General features: G+C 36.5%; 1 protein-coding gene across 1 annotated transcript in view; it reads left to right on the top strand.

Moving 5' to 3' along the window:
• Positions 1-306: 306 nt before the first annotated feature.
• snx19b (sorting nexin 19b) overlaps positions 307-26,280 on the top strand; it is a gene marked incomplete at its 5' end in the record, with an annotated part of 80,882 nt that continues 54,908 nt past the window's right edge. The window contains 2 exons of the mRNA XM_079246957.1: positions 307-510; positions 608-802. Of these exons, the coding sequence (XP_079103083.1) occupies positions 307-510; positions 608-802 (399 nt within the window). The remainder of the gene's footprint in view (positions 511-607; positions 803-26,280) is intronic.

Consider the following 26,280-nt stretch of genomic DNA (forward strand, 5'->3'; position numbering starts at 1 on the left):
GATCTGCAGGTTTCTGGAGTTTCATGGAAGTCTTGTGTGACTGAGTTGCCATGTTTGGATAAAAATGGATAAATTGAGACCTTATGGACCATTTTTTGCCCCCCCCTTAAATTAATAAGAACGCAGATTAATGATTATACTGTAACTTAATTTAGAGCACCGTAAGGCCTTTCAGCCTGCTATTAATGTTATTAAATCTTTATTCTTGCATGATTTTCCTTTACTTTTCAAGGTGTGGTGTAACCCTGGCATGCTGATCCCTCCTTGTTTCTTTGCGGCTGTTGAGGCTGTAAGCCCTGCAGGATCATGACTGAGGTGTGGGGACAGAGGAGCTTGTGGGGCTTTGGTGTGGTGTTGGCATGGCTTGTGTTGTTCCACCTGCTGGTCAACATCTGGCTTCTGTGCGTCTTCACCAGCCTGCTGGTGGTGCTGGGCGGCTGGCTCGGGTCGCAGGCCATCCTGGAGTCCCGTAACGTGGTTCACTTGGAGAGGTTTATAACCCTGGAACGGGTAAATGTGCTTTAAACAGTGTTAGCTTAACTTTTTCATTTTCAGCTCTACCTGATGGGGATCAACTAATTTCCCTTCATCCTGATAATAAATTCAGTTTCCAGAGTCGGAAGATGATGAGCTTCAGTTGGACCAGGAGATCCACAACACAGTGAGGAAGATCATCAGGGACTTTGTCACCTCCTGGTACTCCACCGTCTCCACGGAAAGTGCTTTTGAAACAGAAGTCCAGGAGGCGATGATCTCTATGGCCATGGAGCTGAAAGTACGGGCCAAACATATCGACAGGAAGGTACGACGTTTTATAAATTAAAGCTTTGATTGTCGGAAATTCAAAATGTAGATGTAACGAACATTGAGCCTGAAAATCAGACGTTCGTCTGGAGGAAGCTGAGAGTTGCCTGCAAACACTCCACATGATCTCATACTGGATCTGATGTGTGTTCAGTAGGGATGCACCAGGGCTGCTCGGTTATGGCAAAAATTATAATCACGATTATTTTGACTGAAATTGAGATCTCGATTATTGAACACGATTATCCCTTTATCTTTAACAACATGATGTTTTTTGTTTTTTTGTTTTTTTTAAATTAAACCGTGACTTTTAAAAAGAATGTCTTCAGGATTCCACATATTTTAGAAAACAAACAAATAACATGAAGCTTTGTCTTGACAAAGTGCAAATACTGATGTAAACTGAATAGATAAGTATAAGTAAGGATTAAACAATGCAGCGTGTCGTGGTGTTTTCGACTCCACGTCGGGCATTATAACCGTCTAATGCACGGTTCCAAGTTGTTTATTCCGCTATTACCATGGTCCCACACAGTAAACATTTTATAACAAACTTGTATTTCTTTCCTACAACATTTGCTGAAGTATAGGAACTATTTTACGTTGGCCTGGATGTACGTTTTATGCCAAACAACGGCTGTCAGGCTGCAGCGCGTTTCTCTGTTTCACCTGTTAAAAGACGGTTGATCTGAACCAGCTGGTTAACGCGTTGCTATGGTAACGCCCCGTAAAGGAGGGATATTACAGTGTTTAACTGGCCGAACTATGTATAGGAAAATAAAGCAGCCAGTTGTCACTGACAATGGTATAAACTATGTTGTAGTGAACTTCCACAACCTACTGCAGTTATTCTACATTGACCTGCAGCCGGAGCCGACTGAGACTGGCCGCCTGGGAGTGCTTTAGGACGGGAGAGGCTCCCGCTGCTCCTTCCTTACAGTAACTGCAGAACAATATGTGCCTTCAAGTCAGTCGCCAAAACACCAGAAAAGTCTCTAATAACTCCAGTAAAAGCTGCTAGATTTGTCGCTTTTAACAAAAAAAGTCTCCAGATTTAGCGAGAAAGTCTCCAAGTTGGCAACAGTGTCTGAATGAAAGCAAAGCGGCTGTGGGAGGAGTTTACAGCACAGCGCTGCAACGCCAGAGACGCTCGATTAGCAGCTGAAGACAGCAGGAGAGGAAACTGCAGAGAGAAAAATAATCACACCCTTTTATTTTTATGATCGTTGAAAACTCAGATCGTAGTTGAGATTAAAATCCGATTAATCGCCCTGACCTAGGATGCACTGATACCGATTCCAGTATTCTTTGGTATTGACTCAATACCAAACGTGTGTACTCGTACTTGATGTTAAAAGTGTACCGATACCACACTAGTCAATCCAGCGAAGATGTGTATGATGACATGCTTCCGATGTGTTTTAAAAGAAGTAAATGCCTTGAATGTTAAAATGTGATATTTTTGTTCCACTAAAAGCCAGATCTTCGTTTCAAAATCACACATTTATAGTTGTATTTAGGTAAAATGTGCCAAATCAGAATAAAACTTGTTAAAATAGTAAGATCTGTAATGTTATTATATCTGTATTGATGAAGTAACTTCAGAAATGATGGGTCATTTATTACAACCTGATGAAATCTTACACAGTTATAACAGAAATGATAACCATAGTCACAATAATGTTCACATAAACAGGTTTGGTATCGGCAGATATTCAAGTTTAAGATATCGGTATTGGATCAGAACTCCTAAAAGTGGATCGGTGCATCTCTAGTTTTGATGTCAGAATGGAGATTGGATGAAAAAAGAGAAAAGGTGTGACAACTTGTTACAGATTTGTCATACTGACAAAACATTTGGGGACGTAAGAAACAAAAAAAGAAAAAAAAAGAAACAAAACAAAGCTCAGAGCAGTTATGTGACATAAACAAAGTCATGTTCTACATGTCAGGCTGGAATGCAATGAAATGTCATGGACTTAAAAAGTAAAGACCTGTAAGGAAACTTTATGTGATGTTACACAGTTATAGGGCTGGAAAATGAATGAACACAGAATAATCTGGGTAATTTCAAACTAAGGATTATTTCTTTGAAGATAATTGTACCAAGAAAATCTATGATGGCGAGATCCATTACAACAAAGACATCACCATTTCTGGATTGTCACAGTTTAACACCACAGTTAATAAATCATGAAAATCGTCAGTATTATACATTATTGTATGTAGTTGTCTGTACTCAACTTCCTGTTTATCACTGATACTCGTGCAGAGTAATCAGAGTATTGTGAGTATTTGTACAGATGACAGGAGTCAGCTTGTATAACTCTTCTCCAGAATATTTGCATCTGTTATTATCCTGAAAAAAATCTAATAAATGAAGAATAGCTGATTAGAAAATGAGATTAGACTGAGTCAACAATGACGTCAACAGGTTTTCAATAGTTTCAAGTCCTCACAAAGACAAAACATAAAAAACTTCTTTCTACATACGGTGCTGCTCCCATTGCAGCCAAACATGATGAGACATGAAGACATAATCTGTAGAGACATTAAGACATAATCTGTAGAGAGATGAGGACATTATCTGTAGAGATATGAGGCCATAATATGTAGCGATATGAGGACATAATCTGTAGAGACATGAGGACATAATCTGTTGAGACATAAGGACAAAATATGTAAAGACATGAGGACATAATCTGTAGAGACATGAAGACATAATCTATAGAGACATGAAGAAATAATCTGTAGAGACATGAGGACATAATCTGTAGATACATAAGGACATAATCTGTAGAGACATGAAGAAATAATCTGTAGAGACATGAGGACATAATCTGTACAGACGTGAAGACATAATCTGTAGAGATATGAGGACGTAATCTGTAGAAACACGAGGACATAATCTGTAGAGACATGAAGACATAATCTGTAGAGACATGAAAACATCTTTAGAGACATGACGACATAATTTGTAGAGACATGAGGACATAATCTGTAGAGACATGAGGACCTAATCTGTTGAGACATAAGGACAAAATATGTAAAGACATGAGGACATAATCTGTAGAGACATGAAGACATAATCTATAGAGACATGAAGAAATAATCTGTAGAGACATGAAGACATAATCTGTAGAGATATGAGGACGTAATCTGTAGAAACACGAGGACATAATCTGTAGAGACATGAAGACATAATCTGTAGAGACATGAAAACATCTTTAGATACATGACGACATAATTTGTAGAGACATGAGGACATAATCTGTAGAGACATGAGGACCTAATCTGTAGAGACATAAGGACAAAATATGTAGAGACATGAAGACATAATCTATAGAGACATGAAGAAATAATCTGTAGAGACATGAGGACATAATCTGTAGATACATAAGGACATAATCTGTAGAGACATGAAGAAATAATCTGTAGAGACATGAATACATAATCTGTACAGACATGAAGACATAATCTGTAGAGATATGAGGACATAATCTGTAGAAACACGAGGACATAATCTGTAGAGACATGAAGACATAATCTGTAGAGACATGAAAACATCTTTAGACATGACAACATAATTGGTAGAGACATGAAGACATAATCTGTAGAGACATGAAAACATTATCTGTAGAGACATGAGGACATAATCGGTAGAGACATGAAGACATAATTTGTAGAGACATGAAGACATAATCTGTAGCGATATGAAGACAATCTGTAGAGACATGAAAACATAATCTGTAGAGACATGCGGACATAATCTGTAGACGCATGAGGACATAATGTGTAGAGACATGAGGACATAATCTGTAGAGACATGCGGACATATTCTGTAGAGACATGAGGACATTATCTATAGACATGAGGACATAATCTGTAGAGACATGAGGACATAATCTGTAGAGACATGAAGAAATAGTCTGTAGAGACATGAATACATAATCTGTACAGACATGAAGACATAATCTGTAGAGATATGAGGACGTAATCTGTAGAGACATGAGGACATAATCTGTAGAGACATGAAGACATAATCTGTAGAGACATGAGGACATAATCTGTAGATACATAAGGACATAATCTGTAGAGACATGAAGAAATAATCTGTAGAGACATGAATACATAATCTGTACAGACATGAAGACATAATCTGTAGAGATATAAGGACGTAATCTGTAGAAACACGAGGACATAATCTGTAGAGACATGAAGACATAATCTGTAGAGACATGAAAACATCTTTAGAGACATGACGACATAATCTGTAGAGACATGAAAACATAATCTGTAGAGACATGAGGACATAATCTGTAGAGACATGAAAACATAATCTGTAGACGCATGAGGACATAATGTGTAGAGACATGCGGACATATTCTGTAGACATGAGGACATAATCTGTAGACATGAGGACATAATCTGTGGAGACATGAAGAAATAGTCTGTAGAGACATGAATACATAATCTGTACAGACATGAAGACATAATCTGTAGAGATATGAGGACGTAATCTGTAGAGACATGAGGACATAATCTGTAGAGACATGAGGACATAATCTGTAGAGACATGAAGACATAATCTGTAGATACATAAGGACATAATCTGTAGAGACATGAAGAAATAATCTGTAGAGACATGAATACATAATCTGTACAGACATGAAGACATAATCTGTAGAGATATAAGGACGTAATCTGTAGAAACACGAGGACATAATCTGTAGAGACATGAAGACATAATCTGTAGAGACATGAAAACATCTTTAGAAACATGACGACATAATCTGTAGAGACATGAAAACATAATCTGTAGAGACATGAGGACATAATCTGTAGAGACATGAAAACATAATCTGTAGACGCATGAGGACATAATGTGTAGAGACATGCGGACATATTCTGTAGACATGAGGACATAATCTGTAGACATGAGGACATAATCTGTGGAGACATAGACATGATCTGTGGAGATATGAGGACATAATATGTAGAGACATGAAGACATAATATGTAGAGACATGAAGACATAATCTGTAAAGATATGAAGACAATCTTCAGAGACATGAAAAAGTTATCTGTAGAGACATGCGGACATAATCTGTAGAAACATGAAAACATAATCTGTAGAGACATGAAGACATAATCTGTAGAGACATGAAAAGATAATCTGTAGAGACATGAGGACATAATCTATTGAGGCATGAAAACATAATCTGTAGAGACATGAGGACATAATCTGTAGAGACATGAAGAAATAATCTGTAGAGACATGAATACATAATCTGTACAGACATGAGGACATAATCTGTAGAGATATGAGGACGTAATCTGTAGAGACATGAGGACATAATCTGTAGAGACATGAAGACATAATCTGTAGAGACATGAAAACATAAACTGTAGAGACATGCGGACATAATCTGTAGAAACATGAAAACATAATCTGTAGAGACATGAAGACATAATCTGTAGAGACATGAAAAGATAATCTGTAGAGACATGAGGACATAATCTATTGAGGCATGAAAGCATAATCTGTAGAGACGTGAAGACAATCTGTTGACGCATGAGGACATAATGTGTAGAGACATGAGGACATAATGTGTAGAGACATGAGGACATAATCTGTAGAGACATGCGGACATAATCTGTAGAGACACGAGGACATAATCTGTACAGACATGAAGACATAATCTGTAGAGATATGGGGACGTAATCTGTAGAGACATGAGGACATAATCTGTAGAGACATGAAGACATAATCTGTAGAGACATGAAAACATCTGTAGAGACATGAAGACATAATCTGTAGAGACATGAGGACATAATTTGTAGAGACATGAGGACATAATCTGTAGAGACATGAAAACATAATCTGTAGAGACATGAGGACATAATCTGTAGACACATGAGGACATAATTTGAAGACATGAGGAAATAATCTGTAGAGACATGCGGCCATAATCTGTAGAGACATGAAAACATAATCTGTAGAGACGTGAAGACATAATCTGTAGACGCATGAGGACATAATGTGTAGAGACATGAGGACATAATCTGTAGAGACATGCGGACATATTCTGTAGAGCCATGAGGACATCATCTGTAGACATGAGGACATAATCTGTAGAGACATAAAGACATGATCTGTAGAGATACGAGGACATAATATGTAGAGACATGATGACCTAATCTGTAGAGACATGAAGACATAATCTGTAGAGATATGAGCACATAATCTGTAGAGACATGAAGACATAATATGTAGAGACATGAGGACATAATCTGTAGAGACATGAAGAAATAATCTTTAGAGACATGAATACATAATCTGTACAGACATGAAGACATAATCTGTAGAGACATGAGGACGTAATCTGTAGAGACATGAGGACATAATCTGTATAGACATGAAGACATAATCTGTAGAGACATGACAACATAAACTGTAGAGACATGCGGACATAATCTGTAGAAACATGAAAACACAATCTGTAGAGACATGAAGACAATCTGTAGAGACATGGGGATATAATTTGTAGAGACATGACGACATGCTTTGTAGAGACATGAGGACATAATCTGTAGAGACATGAAAACATAATCTGTAGAGACATGAGGACATAATCTGTAGAGACATGAAACCAATCTGTAGAGACGTGAAGATATAATCTGTTGACGCAAGAGGACATAATGTGTAGAGACATGAAGACATAATGTGTCGAGACATGAGGACATAATCTGTAGAGACATGCGGACATAATCTGTAGAGACATGAGGACATAATCTGTACAGACATGAAGACATAATCTGTAGAGATATGAGGACGTAATCTGTAGAGACATGAGGACATAATCTGTAGAGACATGAAGACATAATCTGTAGAGACATGAAAACATCTGTAGAGACATGAAGACCTAATCTGTAGAGACATGAGGACATAATTTGTAGAGACATGACGACATAATCTGTAGAGACATGAAAACATAATCTGTAGAGACATGAGGACATAATCTGTAGACACACGAGGACATAATTTGAAGACATGAGGAAATAATCTGTAGAGACATGCGGCCATAATCTGTAGAGACATGAAGACATAATCTGTAGAGACATGAAGACATAATCTGTAAAGACATGAGGACATAATCTGTAGAGACATGAGGACATAATCTGTAGAGACATGAGGACATAATCTGTAGAGACATGAAGACATAATCTCTAGAGATATGAGGACATAATCTGTAGAGACATGAAGACATAATGTGTAGAGACATGAAGACATAATCTGTAGAGATATGAAGACAATCTGCAGAGACATGAAAACGTAATCTGTAGAGACATGCGGACATAATCTGTAGAAACATGAAAACATAATCTGTAGAGACATGAAGAAATAATCTGTAGAGACATGAATACATAATCTGTACAGACATGAAGACATAATCTGTAGAGATATGAGGATGTAATCTGTAGAGACATGAGGACATAATCTGTAGAGACATGAAGACATAATCTGTAGAGACATGAAAACATAAACTGTAGAGACATGCAGACATAATCTGTAGAAACATGAAAACATAATCTGTAGAGACATGAAGACATAATCTGTAGAGACATGAGGATATAATTTGTAGAGACATGACGACATACTTTGTAGAGACATGAGGACATAATCTGTAGAGACATGAAAACAATCTGTAGAGACATGAAAACATAATCTGTAGAGACATGAGGACATAATCTGTATAGACATGAAAACAATCTGTAGAGACGTGAAGATATAATCTGTTGACGCAAGAGGACATAATGTGTAGAGACATGAAGACATAATGTGTCGAGACATGAGGACATAATCTGTAGAGACATGCGGACATAATCTGTAGAGACATGAGGACATAATCTGTACAGACATGAAGACATAATCTGTAGAGATGAGGACGTAATCTGTAGAGACATGAGGACATAATCTGTAGAGACATGAAGACATAATCTGTAGAGACATGAAAACATCTGTAGAGACATGAAGACCTAATCTGTAGAGACATGAGGACATAATTTGTAGAGACATGACGACATAATCTGTAGAGACATGAAAACATAATCTGTAGAGACATGAGGACATAATCTGTAGACACACGAGGACATAATTTGAAGACATGAGGAAATAATCTGTAGAGACATGCGGCCATAATCTGTAGAGACATGAAGACATAATCTGTAGAGACATGAAGACATAATCTGTAAAGACATGAGGACATAATCTGTAGAGACATGAGGACATAATCTGTAGAGACATGAGGACATAATCTGTAGAGACATGAAGACATAATCTCTAGAGATATGAGGACATAATCTGTAGAGACATGAAGACATAATATGTAGAGACATGAAGACATAATCTGTAGAGATATGAAGACAATCTGCAGAGACATGAAAACGTAATCTGTAGAGACATGCGGACATAATCTGTAGAAACATGAAAACATAATCTGTAGAGACATGAAGAAATAATCTGTAGAGACATGAATACATAATCTGTACAGACATGAAGACATAATCTGTAGAGATATGAGGATGTAATCTGTAGAGACATGAGGACATAATCTGTAGAGACATGAAGACATAATCTGTAGAGACATGAAAACATAAACTGTAGAGACATGCGGACATAATCTGTAGAAACATGAAAACATAATCTGTAGAGACATGAAGACATAATCTGTAGAGACATGAGGATATAATTTGTAGAGACATGGCGACATACTTTGTAGAGACATGAGGACATAATCTGTAGAGACATGAAAACAATCTGTAGAGACATGAGGACATAATCTGTAGACACATGAGGACATAATGTTTAGAGACATGAGGACATAATCTGTAGAGACATGCGGACATATTCTGTAGAGACATGAGGACATAATCTGTAGACATGAGGACATAATCTGTAGAGACATAAAGACATGATCTGTAGAGATACGAGGACATAATATGTAGAGACATGATGACCTAATCTGTAGAGACATTAAGACATAATCTGTAGATATATGAGCACATAATCTGTAGAGACATGAAGACATAATATGTAGAGACATGAGGACATAATCTGTAGAGACATGAAGACATAATCTGTAGAAACATGAAAACATCTGTAGAGACATGAAGACATAATCTGTAGAGACATGAGGACATAATTTGTAGAGACATGAGGACATAATCTGTAGAGACATGCGGCCATAATCTGTAGAGACATGAAGACATAATCTGTAGAGACATGAAGACATAATGTGTAGAGACATGAGGACATAATCTGTAGAGACATGAGGACATAATCTGTAGAGACATGAGGACATAATCTGTAGAGACATGAAGACATAATCTCTAGAGATATGAGGACATAATCTGTAGAGACATGAAGACATATGTAGAGATATGAAGACATAATCTGTAGAGATATGAAGGAAATCTGCAGAGACATTTAAACGTAATCTGTAGAGACATGCGGACATAATCTGTAGAAACATGAAAACATAATCTGTAGAGACATGAAGAAATAATCTGTAGAGACATGAATACATAATCTGTACAGACATGAAGACAATCTGTAGAGATATGAGGATGTAATCTGTAGAGACATGAGGACATAATCTGTAGAGACATGAAGACATAATCTGTAGAGACATGAAAACATAAACTGTAGAGACATGCGGACATAATCTGTAGAAACATGAAAACATAATCTGTAGAGACATGAAGACATAATCTGTAGAGACATGAGGATATAATTTGTAGAGACATGAGGACATACTTTGTAGAGACATGAGGACATAATCTGTAGAGACATGAAGACATAATCTGTAGAGATATGAAGACAATCTGCAGAGACATGAAAACGTAATCTGTAGAGACATGCGGACATAATCTGTAGAAACATGAAAACATAATCTGTAGAGACATGAAGAAATAATCTGTAGAGACATTAATACATAATCTGTACAGACATGAAGACATAATCTGTAGAGATATGAGGATGTAATCTGTGGAGACATGAGGACATAATCTGTAGAGACATGAAGACATAATCTGTAGAGACATGAAAACATAAACTGTAGAGACATGCGGACATAATCTGTAGAAACATGAAAACATAATCTGTAGAGACATGAGGACATAATCTGTAGAGACATGAGGATATAATTTGTAGAGACATGACGGCATACTTTGTAGAGACATGAGGACATAATCTGTAGAGACATGAAGACATAATCTGTAGAGATATGAAGACAATCTGCAGAGACATGAAAACGTAATCTGTAGAGACATGCGGACATAATCTGTAGAAACATGAAAACATAATCTGTAGAGACATGAAGAAATAATCTGTAGAGACATGAATACATAATCTGTACAGACATGAAGACATAATCTGTAGAGATATGAGGATGTAATCTGTAGAGACATGAGGACATAATCTGTAGAGACATGAAGACATAATCTGTAGAGACATGAAAACATAAACTGTAGAGACATGCGGACATAATCTGTAGAAACATGAAAACATAATCTGTAGAGACATGAAGACATAATCTGTAGAGACATGAGGATATAATTTGTAGAGACATGACGACATACTTTGTAGAGACATGAGGACATAATCTGTAGAGACATGCGGACATAATCTGTAGAGACACGAGGACATAGTCTGTACAGACATGAAGACATAATCTGTAGAGACATGAAGACATAATCTGTAGAAACATGAAAACATCTGTAGAGACATGAAGACATAATCTGTAGAGACATGAGGACATAATTTGTAGAGACATGAGGACATAATCTGTAGAGACATGAAAACATAATCTGTAGAGACATGAGGACACAATCTGTAGACACATGAGGACATAATGTGTAGAGACATGAGGACATAATCTGTAGAGACATGCGGACATATTCCGTAGAGACATGAGGACATAATCTGTAGACATGAGGACATAATCTGTAGAGACATAAATACATGATCTGTGGAGATACGAGGACATAATATGTAGACATGATGACCTAATCTGTAGAGACATGAAGACATAATCTGTAGAGATATGAGCACATAATCTGTAGAGACATGAAGACATAATATGTAGAGACATGAGGACATAATCTGTAGAGACATGAAGACATAATCTGTAGAAACATGAAAACATCTGTAGAGACATGAAGACAAAATCTGTAGAGACATGAGGACATAATTTGTAGAGACATGAGGACACAATCTGTAGAGACATGAGGACATAATCTGTAGACACATGAGGACATAATGTGTAGAGACATGAGGACATAATCTGTAGAGACATGCGGACATATTCTGTAGAGACATGAGGACATAATCTGTAGACATGAGGACATAATCTGTAGAGACATAAAGACATGATCTGTAGAGATACGAGGACATAATATGTAGAGACAGGATGACCTAATCTTTAGAGACATGAAAACATAATCTGTAGAGATATGAGCACATAATCTGTAGAGACATGAAGACATAATATGTAGAGACATGAGGACATAATCTGTAGACATGAGGACATAATCTGTAGAGACATGAAGAAATAATCTGTAGAGACATGAATACATAATCTGTACAGACATGAAGACATAATCTGTAGAGATATGAGGACGTAATCTGTAGAGACATGAGGACATAATCTGTAGAGACATGAAGACATAATCTGTAGAGACATGACAACAAACTGTAGAGACATGCGGCCATAATCTGTAGAAACATGAAAACATAATCTGTAGAGACATGAAGACATAATCTGTAGAGACATGGGGATATAATTTGTAGAGACATGACGACATACTTTGTAGAGACATGAGGACATAATCTGTAGAGACATGAAAACATAATCTGTAGAGATATGAGGACATAATCTGTAGAGACATTAAAACATAATCTGTAGAGACGTGAAGACATAATCTGTTGATGCAAGAGGACATAATGTGTAGAGACATGAAGACATAATGTGTAGAGACATGAGGACAAAATCTGTAGAGACATGTGGACATAATCTGTAGAGACATGAAAACATCTGTAGAGACATGAAGACCTAATCTGTAGAGACATGAGGACATAATTTGTAGAGACATGTGGACATAATCTGTAGAGACATGAAAACATAATCTGTAGAGACATGACGACATAATCTGTAGACACATGAGGACATAATTTGAAGACATGAGGAAATAATCTGTAGAGACATGCGGCCATAATGTGTAGAGACATGAAGAAATAATCTGTAGAGACATGAGGACATAATCTGTAGATACATAAGGACATAATCTGTAGAGACATGAATACATAATCTGTAGAGTCATGAATACATAATCTGTACAGACATGAAGACATAATCTGTAGACACATGAGGAAATAATCTGTAGAGACATGCGGCCATAATCTGTAGAGACATGAAGACATAATCTGTAGAGACATGAAAACATCTGTAGAGACATGAGGACATAATCTGTAGAGACATGAAAACATAATCTGTAGAGACATGAGGACATAATCTGTAGACACATGAGGACATAATTTGAAGACATGAGGAAATAATCTGTAGAGACATGAAAACATAATCTGTAGAGACATGAGGACATAATCTGTTGATGCAAGAGGACATAATCTGTAGAGACATGAGGACAAAATCTGTAGAGACATGTGGACATAATCTGTAGAGACATGAAAACATCTGTAGAGACATGAAGACCTAATCTGTAGAGACATGAGGACATAATTTGTAGAGACATGTGGACATAATCTGTAGAGACATGAGGACATAATCTGTAGACACATGAGGACATAATTTGAAGACATGAGGAAATAATCTGTAGAGACATGAAAACATAATCTGTAGAGACATGAGGACATAATCTGTTGATGCAAGAGGACATAATCTGTAGAGACATGAGGACAAAATCTGTAGAGACATGTGGACATAATCTGTAGAGACATGAAAACATCTGTAGAGACATGAAGACCTAATCTGTAGAGACATGAGGACATAATTTGTAGAGACATGTGGACATAATCTGTAGAGACATGAGGACATAATCTGTAGACACATGAGGACATAATTTGAAGACATGAGGAAATAATCTGTAGAGACATGCGGCCATAATGTGTAGAGACATGAAGACATAATCTTTAGAGACATGAAGAAATAATCTGTAGAGACATGAGGACATAATCTGTAGATACATAAGGACATAATCTGTATAGACATGAATACATAATCTGTAGAGTCATGAATACATAATCTGTAGAGACATGAAGACATAATATGTAGAGACATGAGGACATAATCTGTAGAGACATGAAGACATAATCTGTAGAAACATGAAAACATCTGTAGAGACATGAAGACATAATCTGTAGAGACATGAGGACATAATTTGTAGAGACATGAGGACACAATCTGTAGAGACATGAGGACATAATCTGTAGACACATGAGGACATAATGTGTAGAGACATGAGGACATAATCTGTAGAGACATGCGGACATATTCTGTAGAGACATGAGGACATAATCTGTAGACATGAGGACATAATCTGTAGAGACATAAATACATGATCTGTAGAGATACGAGGACATAATATGTAGAGACAGGATGACCTAATCTGTAGAGACACGAGGACATAGTCTGTACAGACATGAAGACATAATCTGTAGAGACATGAAGACATAATCTGTAGAAACATGAAAACATCTGTAGAGACATGAAGACATAATCTGTAGAGACATGAGGACATAATTTGTAGAGACATGAGGACATAATCTGTAGAGACATGAAAACATAATCTGTAGAGACATGAGGACACAATCTGTAGACACATGAGGACATAATGTGTAGAGACATGAGGACATAATCTGTAGAGACATGAGGACATAATCTGTAGAGACATGAGGACATAATCTGTAGAGACATGAAGACATAATCTCTAGAGATATGAGGACATAATCTGTAGAGACATGAAGACATATGTAGAGATATGAAGACATAATCTGTAGAGATATGAAGGAAATCTGCAGAGACATTTAAACGTAATCTGTAGAGACATGCGGACATAATCTGTAGAAACATGAAAACATAATCTGTAGAGACATGAAGAAATAATCTGTAGAGACATGAATACATAATCTGTACAGACATGAAGACAATCTGTAGAGATATGAGGATGTAATCTGTAGAGACATGAGGACATAATCTGTAGAGACATGAAGACATAATCTGTAGAGACATGAAAACATAAACTGTAGAGACATGCGGACATAATCTGTAGAAACATGAAAACATAATCTGTAGAGACATGAAGACATAATCTGTAGAGACATGAGGATATAATTTGTAGAGACATGACGACATACTTTGTAGAGACATGAGGACATAATCTGTAGAGACATGAAGACATAATCTGTAGAGATATGAAGACAATCTGCAGAGACATGAAAACGTAATCTGTAGAGACATGCGGACATAATCTGTAGAAACATGAAAACATAATCTGTAGAGACATGAAGAAATAATCTGTAGAGACATTAATACATAATCTGTACAGACATGAAGACATAATCTGTAGAGATATGAGGATGTAATCTGTAGAGACATGAGGACATAATCTGTAGAGACATGAAGACATAATCTGTAGAGACATGAAAACATAAACTGTAGAGACATGCGGACATAATCTGTAGAAACATGAAAACATAATCTGTAGAGACATGAGGACATAATCTGTAGAGACATGAGGATATAATTTGTAGAGACATGACGGCATACTTTGTAGAGACATGAGGACATAATCTGTAGAGACATGAAGACATAATCTGTAGAGATATGAAGACAATCTGCAGAGACATGAAAACGTAATCTGTAGAGACATGCGGACATAATCTGCAGAAACATGAAAACATAATCTGTAGAGACATGAAGAAATAATCTGTAGAGACATGAATACATAATCTGTACAGACATGAAGACATAATCTGTAGAGATATGAGGATGTAATCTGTAGAGACATGAGGACATAATCTGTAGAGACATGAAGACATAATCTGTAGAGACATGAAAACATAAACTGTAGAGACATGCGGACATAATCTGTAGAAACATGAAAACATAATCTGTAGAGACATGAAGACATAATCTGTAGAGACATGAGGATATAATTTGTAGAGACATGACGACATACTTTGTAGAGACATGAGGACATAATCTGTAGAGACGTGAAGACAATCTGTTGACGCATGAGGACATAATGTGTAGAGACATGAGGACATAATCTGTAGAGACATGCGGACATAATCTGTAGAGACACGAGGACATAGTCTGTACAGACATGAAGACATAATCTGTAGAGACATGAAGACATAATCTGTAGAAACATGAAAACATCTGTAGAGACATGAAGACATAATCTGTAGAGACATGAGGACATAATTTGTAGAGACATGAGGACATAATCTGTAGAGACATGAAAACATAATCTGTAGAGACATGAGGACACAATCTGTAGACACATGAGGACATAATGTGTAGAGACATGAGGACATAATCTGTAGAGACATGCGGACATATTCCGTAGAGACATGAGGACATAATCTGTAGACATGAGGACATAATCTGTAGAGACATAAATACATGATCTGTGGAGATACGAGGACATAATATGTAGACATGATGACCTAATCTGTAGAGACATGAAGACATAATCTGTAGAGATATGAGCACATAATCTGTAGAGACATGAAGACATAATATGTAGAGACATGAGGACATAATCTGTAGAGACATGAAGACATAATCTGTAGAAACATGAAAACATCTGTAGAGACATGAAGACATAATCTGTAGAGACATGAGGACATAATCTGTAGAGACATGAAGACATAATCTGTAGAGACATGAAAACATAAACTGTAGAGACATGCGGACATAATCTGTAGAAACATGAAAACATAATCTGTAGAGACATGAAGACATAATCTGTAGAGACATGAGGATATAATTTGTAGAGACATGACGACATACTTTGTAGAGACATGAGGACATAATCTGTAGAGACATGAAGACATAATCTGTAGAGATATGAAGACAATCTGCAGAGACATGAAAACGTAATCTGTAGAGACATGCGGACATAATCTGTAGAAACATGAAAACATAATCTGTAGAGACATGAAGAAATAATCTGTAGAGACATTAATACATAATCTGTACAGACATGAAGACATAATCTGTAGAGATATGAGGATGTAATCTGTAGAGACATGAGGACATAATCTGTAGAGACATGAAGACATAATCTGTAGAGACATGAAAACATAAACTGTAGAGACATGCGGACATAATCTGTAGAAACATGAAAACATAATCTGTAGAGACATGAGGACATAATCTGTAGAGACATGAGGATATAATTTGTAGAGACATGACGGCATACTTTGTAGAGACATGAGGACATAATCTGTAGAGACATGAAGACATAATCTGTAGAGATATGAAGACAATCTGCAGAGACATGAAAACGTAATCTGTAGAGACATGCGGACATAATCTGCAGAAACATGAAAACATAATCTGTAGAGACATGAAGAAATAATCTGTAGAGACATGAATACATAATCTGTACAGACATGAAGACATAATCTGTAGAGATATGAGGATGTAATCTGTAGAGACATGAGGACATAATCTGTAGAGACATGAAGACATAATCTGTAGAGACATGAAAACATAAACTGTAGAGACATGCGGACATAATCTGTAGAAACATGAAAACATAATCTGTAGAGACATGAAGACATAATCTGTAGAGACATGAGGATATAATTTGTAGAGACATGACGACATACTTTGTAGAGACATGAGGACATAATCTGTAGAGACGTGAAGACAATCTGTTGACGCATGAGGACATAATGTGTAGAGACATGAGGACATAATCTGTAGAGACATGCGGACATAATCTGTAGAGACACGAGGACATAGTCTGTACAGACATGAAGACATAATCTGTAGAGACATGAAGACATAATCTGTAGAAACATGAAAACATCTGTAGAGACATGAAGACATAATCTGTAGAGACATGAGGACATAATTTGTAGAGACATGAGGACATAATCTGTAGAGACATGAAAACATAATCTGTAGAGACATGAGGACACAATCTGTAGACACATGAGGACATAATGTGTAGAGACATGAGGACATAATCTGTAGAGACATGCGGACATATTCCGTAGAGACATGAGGACATAATCTGTAGACATGAGGACATAATCTGTAGAGACATAAATACATGATCTGTGGAGATACGAGGACATAATATGTAGACATGATGACCTAATCTGTAGAGACATGAAGACATAATCTGTAGAGATATGAGCACATAATCTGTAGAGACATGAAGACATAATATGTAGAGACATGAGGACATAATCTGTAGAGACATGAAGACATAATCTGTAGAAACATGAAAACATCTGTAGAGACATGAAGACATAATCTGTAGAGACATGAGGACATAATTTGTAGAGACATGAGGACACAATCTGTAGAGACATGAGGACATAATCTGTAGACACATGAGGACATAATGTGTAGAGACATGAGGACATAATCTGTAGAGACATGCGGACATATTCTGTAGAGACATGAGGACATAATCTGTAGACATGAGGACATAATCTGTAGAGACATAAAGACATGATCTGTAGAGATACGAGGACATAATATGTAGAGACAGGATGACCTAATCTTTAGAGACATGAAAACATAATCTGTAGAGATATGAGCACATAATCTGTAGAGACATGAAGACATAATATGTAGAGACATGAGGACATAATCTGTAGACATGAGGACATAATCTGTAGAGACATGAAGAAATAATCTGTAGAGACATGAATACATAATCTGTACAGACATGAAGACATAATCTGTAGAGATATGAGGACGTAATCTGTAGAGACATGAGGACATAATCTGTAGAGACATGAAGACATAATCTGTAGAGACATGACAACAAACTGTAGAGACATGCGGACATAATCTGTAGAAACATGAAAACATAATCTGTAGAGACATGAAGACATAATCTGTAGAGACATGGGGATATAATTTGTAGAGACATGACGACATACTTTGTAGAGACATGAGGACATAATCTGTAGAGACATGAAAACAATCTGTAGAGACATGAGGACATAATCTGTAGAGACATTAAAACATAATCTGTAGAGACGTGAAGACATAATCTGTTGATGCAAGAGGACATAATGTGTAGAGACATGAAGACATAATGTGTAGAGACATGAGGACAAAATCTGTAGAGACATGTGGACATAATCTGTAGAGACATGAAAACATCTGTAGAGACATGAAGACCTAATCTGTAGAGACATGAGGACATAATTTGTAGAGACATGTGGACATAATCTGTAGAGACATGAAAACATAATCTGTAGAGACATGAGGACATAATCTGTAGACACATGAGGACATAATTTGAAGACATGAGGAAATAATCTGTAGAGACATGCGGCCATAATGTGTAGAGACATGAAGAAATAATCTGTAGAGACATGAGGACATAATCTGTAGATACATAAGGACATAATCTGTAGAGACATGAATACATAATCTGTAGAGTCATGAATACATAATCTGTACAGACATGAAGACATAGTCTGTAGACACATGAGGAAATAATCTGTAGAGACATGCGGCCATAATCTGTAGAGACATGAAGACATAATCTGTAGAGACATGAAAACATCTGTAGAGACATGAGGACATAATCTGTAGAGACATGAAAACATAATCTGTAGAGACATGAGGACATAATCTGTAGACACATGAGGACATAATTTGAAGACATGAGGAAATAATCTGTAGAGACATGAAAACATAATCTGTAGAGACATGAGGACATAATCTGTTGATGCAAGAGGACATAATCTGTAGAGACATGAGGACAAAATCTGTAGAGACATGTGGACATAATCTGTAGAGACATGAAAACATCTGTAGAGACACGAAGACCTAATCTGTAGAGACATGAGGACATAATTTGTAGAGACATGTGGACATAATCTGTAGAGACATGAGGACATAATCTGTAGACACATGAGGACATAATTTGAAGACATGAGGAAATAATCTGTAGAGACATGCGGCCATAATGTGTAGAGACATGAAGACATAATCTTTAGAGACATGAAGAAATAATCTGTAGAGACATGAGGACATAATCTGTAGATACATAAGGACATAATCTGTATAGACATGAATACATAATCTGTAGAGTCATGAATACATAATCTGTAGCGACATGAAGACATAATATGTAGAGACATGAGGACATAATCTGTAGAGACATGAAGACATAATCTGTAGAAACATGAAAACATCTGTAGAGACATGAAGACATAATCTGTAGAGACATGGACATAATTTGTAGAGACATGAGGACACAATCTGTAGAGACATGAGGACATAATCTGTAGACACATGAGGACATAATGTGTAGAGACATGAGGACATAATCTGTAGAGACATGCGGACATATTCTGTAGAGACATGAGGACATAATCTGTAGACATGAGGACATAATCTGTAGAGACATAAAGACATGATCTGTAGAGATACGAGGACATAATATGTAGAGACAGGATGACCTAATCTGTAGAGACACGAGGACATAGTCTGTACAGACATGAAGACATAATCTGTAGAGACATGAAGACATAATCTGTAGAAACATGAAAACATCTGTAGAGACATGAAGACATAATCTGTAGAGACATGAGGACATAATTTGTAGAGACATGAGGACATAATCTGTAGAGACATGAAAACATAATCTGTAGAGACATGAGGACACAATCTGTAGACACATGAGGACATAATGTGTAGAGACATGAGGACATAATCTGTAGAGACATGCGGACATATTCCGTAGAGACATGAGGACATAATCTGTAGACATGAGGACATAATCTGTAGAGACATAAATACATGATCTGTGGAGATACGAGGACATAATATGTAGACATGATGACCTAATCTGTAGAGACATGAAGACATAATCTGTAGAGTCATGAATACATAATCTGTAGAGACATGAAGACATAATATGTAGAGACATGAGGACATAATCTGTAGAGACATGAAGACATAATCTGTAGAAACATGAAAACATCTGTAGAGACATGAAGACATAATCTGTAGAGACATGAGGACATAATTTGTAGAGACATGAGGACACAATCTGTAGAGACATGAGGACATAATCTGTAGACACATGAGGACATAATGTGTAGAGACATGAGGACATAATCTGTAGAGACATGCGGACATATTCTGTAGAGACATGAGGACATAATCTGTAGACATGAGGACATAATCTGTAGAGACATAAATACATGATCTGTAGAGATACGAGGACATAATATGTAGAGACAGGATGACCTAATCTGTAGAGACACGAGGACATAGTCTGTACAGACATGAAGACATAATCTGTAGAGACATGAAGACATAATCTGTAGAAACATGAAAACATCTGTAGAGACATGAAGACATAATCTGTAGAGACATGAGGACATAATTTGTAGAGACATGAGGACATAATCTGTAGAGACATGAAAACATAATCTGTAGAGACATGAGGACACAATCTGTAGACACATGAGGACATAATGTGTAGAGACATGAGGACATAATCTGTAGAGACATGAGGACATAATCTGTAGAGACATGAGGACATAATCTGTAGAGACATGAAGACATAATCTCTAGAGATATGAGGACATAATCTGTAGAGACATGAAGACATATGTAGAGATATGAAGACATAATCTGTAGAGATATGAAGGAAATCTGCAGAGACATTTAAACGTAATCTGTAGAGACATGCGGACATAATCTGTAGAAACATGAAAACATAATCTGTAGAGACATGAAGAAATAATCTGTAGAGACATGAATACATAATCTGTACAGACATGAAGACAATCTGTAGAGATATGAGGATGTAATCTGTAGAGACATGAGGACATAATCTGTAGAGACATGAAGACATAATCTGTAGAGACATGAAAACATAAACTGTAGAGACATGCGGACATAATCTGTAGAAACATGAAAACATAATCTGTAGAGACAAGAAGACATAATCTGTAGAGACATGAGGATATAATTTGTAGAGACATGACGGCATACTTTGTAGAGACATGAGGACATAATCTGTAGAGACATGAAGACATAATCTGTAGAGATATGAAGACAATCTGCAGAGACATGAAAACGTAATCTGTAGAGACATGCGGACATAATCTGTAGAAACATGAAAACAAACTGTAGAGACATGCGGACATAATCTGTAGAAACATGAAAACATAATCTGTAGAGACATGAAGACATAATCTGTAGAGACATGGGGATATAATTTGTAGAGACATGACGACATACTTTGTAGAGACATGAGGACATAATCTGTAGAGACATGAAAACAATCTGTAGAGACATGAGGACATAATCTGTAGAGACATTAAAACATAATCTGTAGAGACGTGAAGACATAATCTGTTGATGCAAGAGGACATAATGTGTAGAGACATGAAGACATAATGTGTAGAGACATGAGGACAAAATCTGTAGAGACATGTGGACATAATCTGTAGAGACATGAAAACATCTGTAGAGACATGAAGACCTAATCTGTAGAGACATGAGGACATAATTTGTAGAGACATGTGGACATAATCTGTAGAGACATGAAAACATAATCTGTAGAGACATGAGGACATAATCTGTAGACACATGAGGACATAATTTGAAGACATGAGGAAATAATCTGTAGAGACATGCGGCCATAATGTGTAGAGACATGAAGAAATAATCTGTAGAGACATGAGGACATAATCTGTAGATACATAAGGACATAATCTGTAGAGACATGAATACATAATCTGTAGAGTCATGAATACATAATCTGTACAGACATGAAGACATAGTCTGTAGACACATGAGGAAATAATCTGTAGAGACATGCGGCCATAATCTGTAGAGACATGAAGACATAATCTGTAGAGACATGAAAACATCTGTAGAGACATGAGGACATAATCTGTAGAGACATGAAAACATAATCTGTAGAGACATGAGGACATAATCTGTAGACACATGAGGACATAATTTGAAGACATGAGGAAATAATCTGTAGAGACATGAAAACATAATCTGTAGAGACATGAGGACATAATCTGTTGATGCAAGAGGACATAATCTGTAGAGACATGAGGACAAAATCTGTAGAGACATGTGGACATAATCTGTAGAGACATGAAAACATCTGTAGAGACATGAAGACCTAATCTGTAGAGACATGAGGACATAATTTGTAGAGACATGTGGACATAATCTGTAGAGACATGAGGACATAATCTGTAGACACATGAGGACATAATTTGAAGACATGAGGAAATAATCTGTAGAGACATGCGGCCATAATGTGTAGAGACATGAAGACATAATCTTTAGAGACATGAAGAAATAATCTGTAGAGACATGAGGACATAATCTGTAGATACATAAGGACATAATCTGTATAGACATGAATACATAATCTGTAGAGTCATGAATACATAATCTGTAGCGACATGAAGACATAATATGTAGAGACATGAGGACATAATCTGTAGAGACATGAAGACATAATCTGTAGAAACATGAAAACATCTGTAGAGACATGAAGACATAATCTGTAGAGACATGAGGACATAATTTGTAGAGACATGAGGACACAATCTGTAGAGACATGAGGACATAATCTGTAGACACATGAGGACATAATGTGTAGAGACATGAGGACATAATCTGTAGAGACATGCGGACATATTCTGTAGAGACATGAGGACATAATCTGTAGACATGAGGACATAATCTGTAGAGACATAAAGACATGATCTGTAGAGATACGAGGACATAATATGTAGAGACAGGATGACCTAATCTGTAGAGACACGAGGACATAGTCTGTACAGACATGAAGACATAATCTGTAGAGACATGAAGACATAATCTGTAGAAACATGAAAACATCTGTAGAGACATGAAGACATAATCTGTAGAGACATGAGGACATAATTTGTAGAGACATGAGGACATAATCTGTAGAGACATGAAAACATAATCTGTAGAGACATGAGGACACAATCTGTAGACACATGAGGACATAATGTGTAGAGACATGAGGACATAATCTGTAGAGACATGCGGACATATTCCGTAGAGACATGAGGACATAATCTGTAGACATGAGGACATAATCTTTAGAGACATGAAGAAATAATCTGTAGAGACATGAGGACATAATCTGTAGATACATAAGGACATAATCTGTATAGACATGAATACATAATCTGTAGAGTCATGAATACATAATCTGTAGAGACATGAAGACATAATATGTAGAGACATGAGGACATAATCTGTAGAGACATGAAGACATAATCTGTAGAAACATGAAAACATCTGTAGAGACATGAAGACATAATCTGTAGAGACATGAGGACATAATTTGTAGAGACATGAGGACACAATCTGTAGAGACATGAGGACATAATCTGTAGACACATGAGGACATAATGTGTAGAGACATGAGGACATAATCTGTAGAGACATGCGGACATATTCTGTAGAGACATGAGGACATAATCTGTAGACATGAGGACATAATCTGTAGAGACATAAATACATGATCTGTAGAGATACGAGGACATAATATGTAGAGACAGGATGACCTAATCTGTAGAGACACGAGGACATAGTCTGTACAGACATGAAGACATAATCTGTAGAGACATGAAGACATAATCTGTAGAAACATGAAAACATCTGTAGAGACATGAAGACATAATCTGTAGAGACATGAGGACATAATTTGTAGAGACATGAGGACATAATCTGTAGAGACATGAAAACATAATCTGTAGAGACATGAGGACACAATCTGTAGACACATGAGGACATAATGTGTAGAGACATGAGGACATAATCTGTAGAGACATGAGGACATAATCTGTAGAGACATGAGGACATAATCTGTAGAGACATGAAGACATAATCTCTAGAGATATGAGGACATAATCTGTAGAGACATGAAGACATATGTAGAGATATGAAGACATAATCTGTAGAGATATGAAGGAAATCTGCAGAGACATTTAAACGTAATCTGTAGAGACATGCGGACATAATCTGTAGAAACATGAAAACATAATCTGTAGAGACATGAAGAAATAATCTGTAGAGACATGAATACATAATCTGTACAGACATGAAGACAATCTGTAGAGATATGAGGATGTAATCTGTAGAGACATGAGGACATAATCTGTAGAGACATGAAGACATAATCTGTAGAGACATGAAAACATAAACTGTAGAGACATGCGGACATAATCTGTAGAAACATGAAAACATAATCTGTAGAGACATGAAGACATAATCTGTAGAGACATGAGGATATAATTTGTAGAGACATGACGACATACTTTGTAGAGACATGAGGACATAATCTGTAGAGACATGAAGACATAATCTGTAGAGATATGAAGACAATCTGCAGAGACATGAAAACGTAATCTGTAGAGACATGCGGACATAATCTGTAGAAACATGAAAACATAATCTGTAGAGACATGAAGAAATAATCTGTAGAGACATTAATACATAATCTGTACAGACATGAAGACATAATCTGTAGAGATATGAGGATGTAATCTGTAGAGACATGAGGACATAATCTGTAGAGACATGAAGACATAATCTGTAGAGACATGAAAACATAAACTGTAGAGACATGCGGACATAATCTGTAGAAACATGAAAACATAATCTGTAGAGACATGAGGACATAATCTGTAGAGACATGAGGATATAATTTGTAGAGACATGACGGCATACTTTGTAGAGACATGAGGACATAATCTGTAGAGACATGAAGACATAATCTGTAGAGATATGAAGACAATCTGCAGAGACATGAAAACGTAATCTGTAGAGACATGCGGACATAATCTGCAGAAACATGAAAACATAATCTGTAGAGACATGAAGAAATAATCTGTAGAGACATGAATACATAATCTGTACAGACATGAAGACATAATCTGTAGAGATATGAGGATGTAATCTGTAGAGACATGAGGACATAATCTGTAGAGACATGAAGACATAATCTGTAGAGACATGAAAACATAAACTGTAGAGACATGCGGACATAATCTGTAGAAACATGAAAACATAATCTGTAGAGACATGAAGACATAATCTGTAGAGACATGAGGATATAATTTGTAGAGACATGACGACATACTTTGTAGAGACATGAGGACAT

This window comes from Telmatherina bonti, assembly GCF_933228915.1.
Source record: "Telmatherina bonti genome assembly, chromosome: 9".
Classification (NCBI taxonomy): Eukaryota; Metazoa; Chordata; class Actinopteri; order Atheriniformes; family Telmatherinidae; genus Telmatherina; species Telmatherina bonti.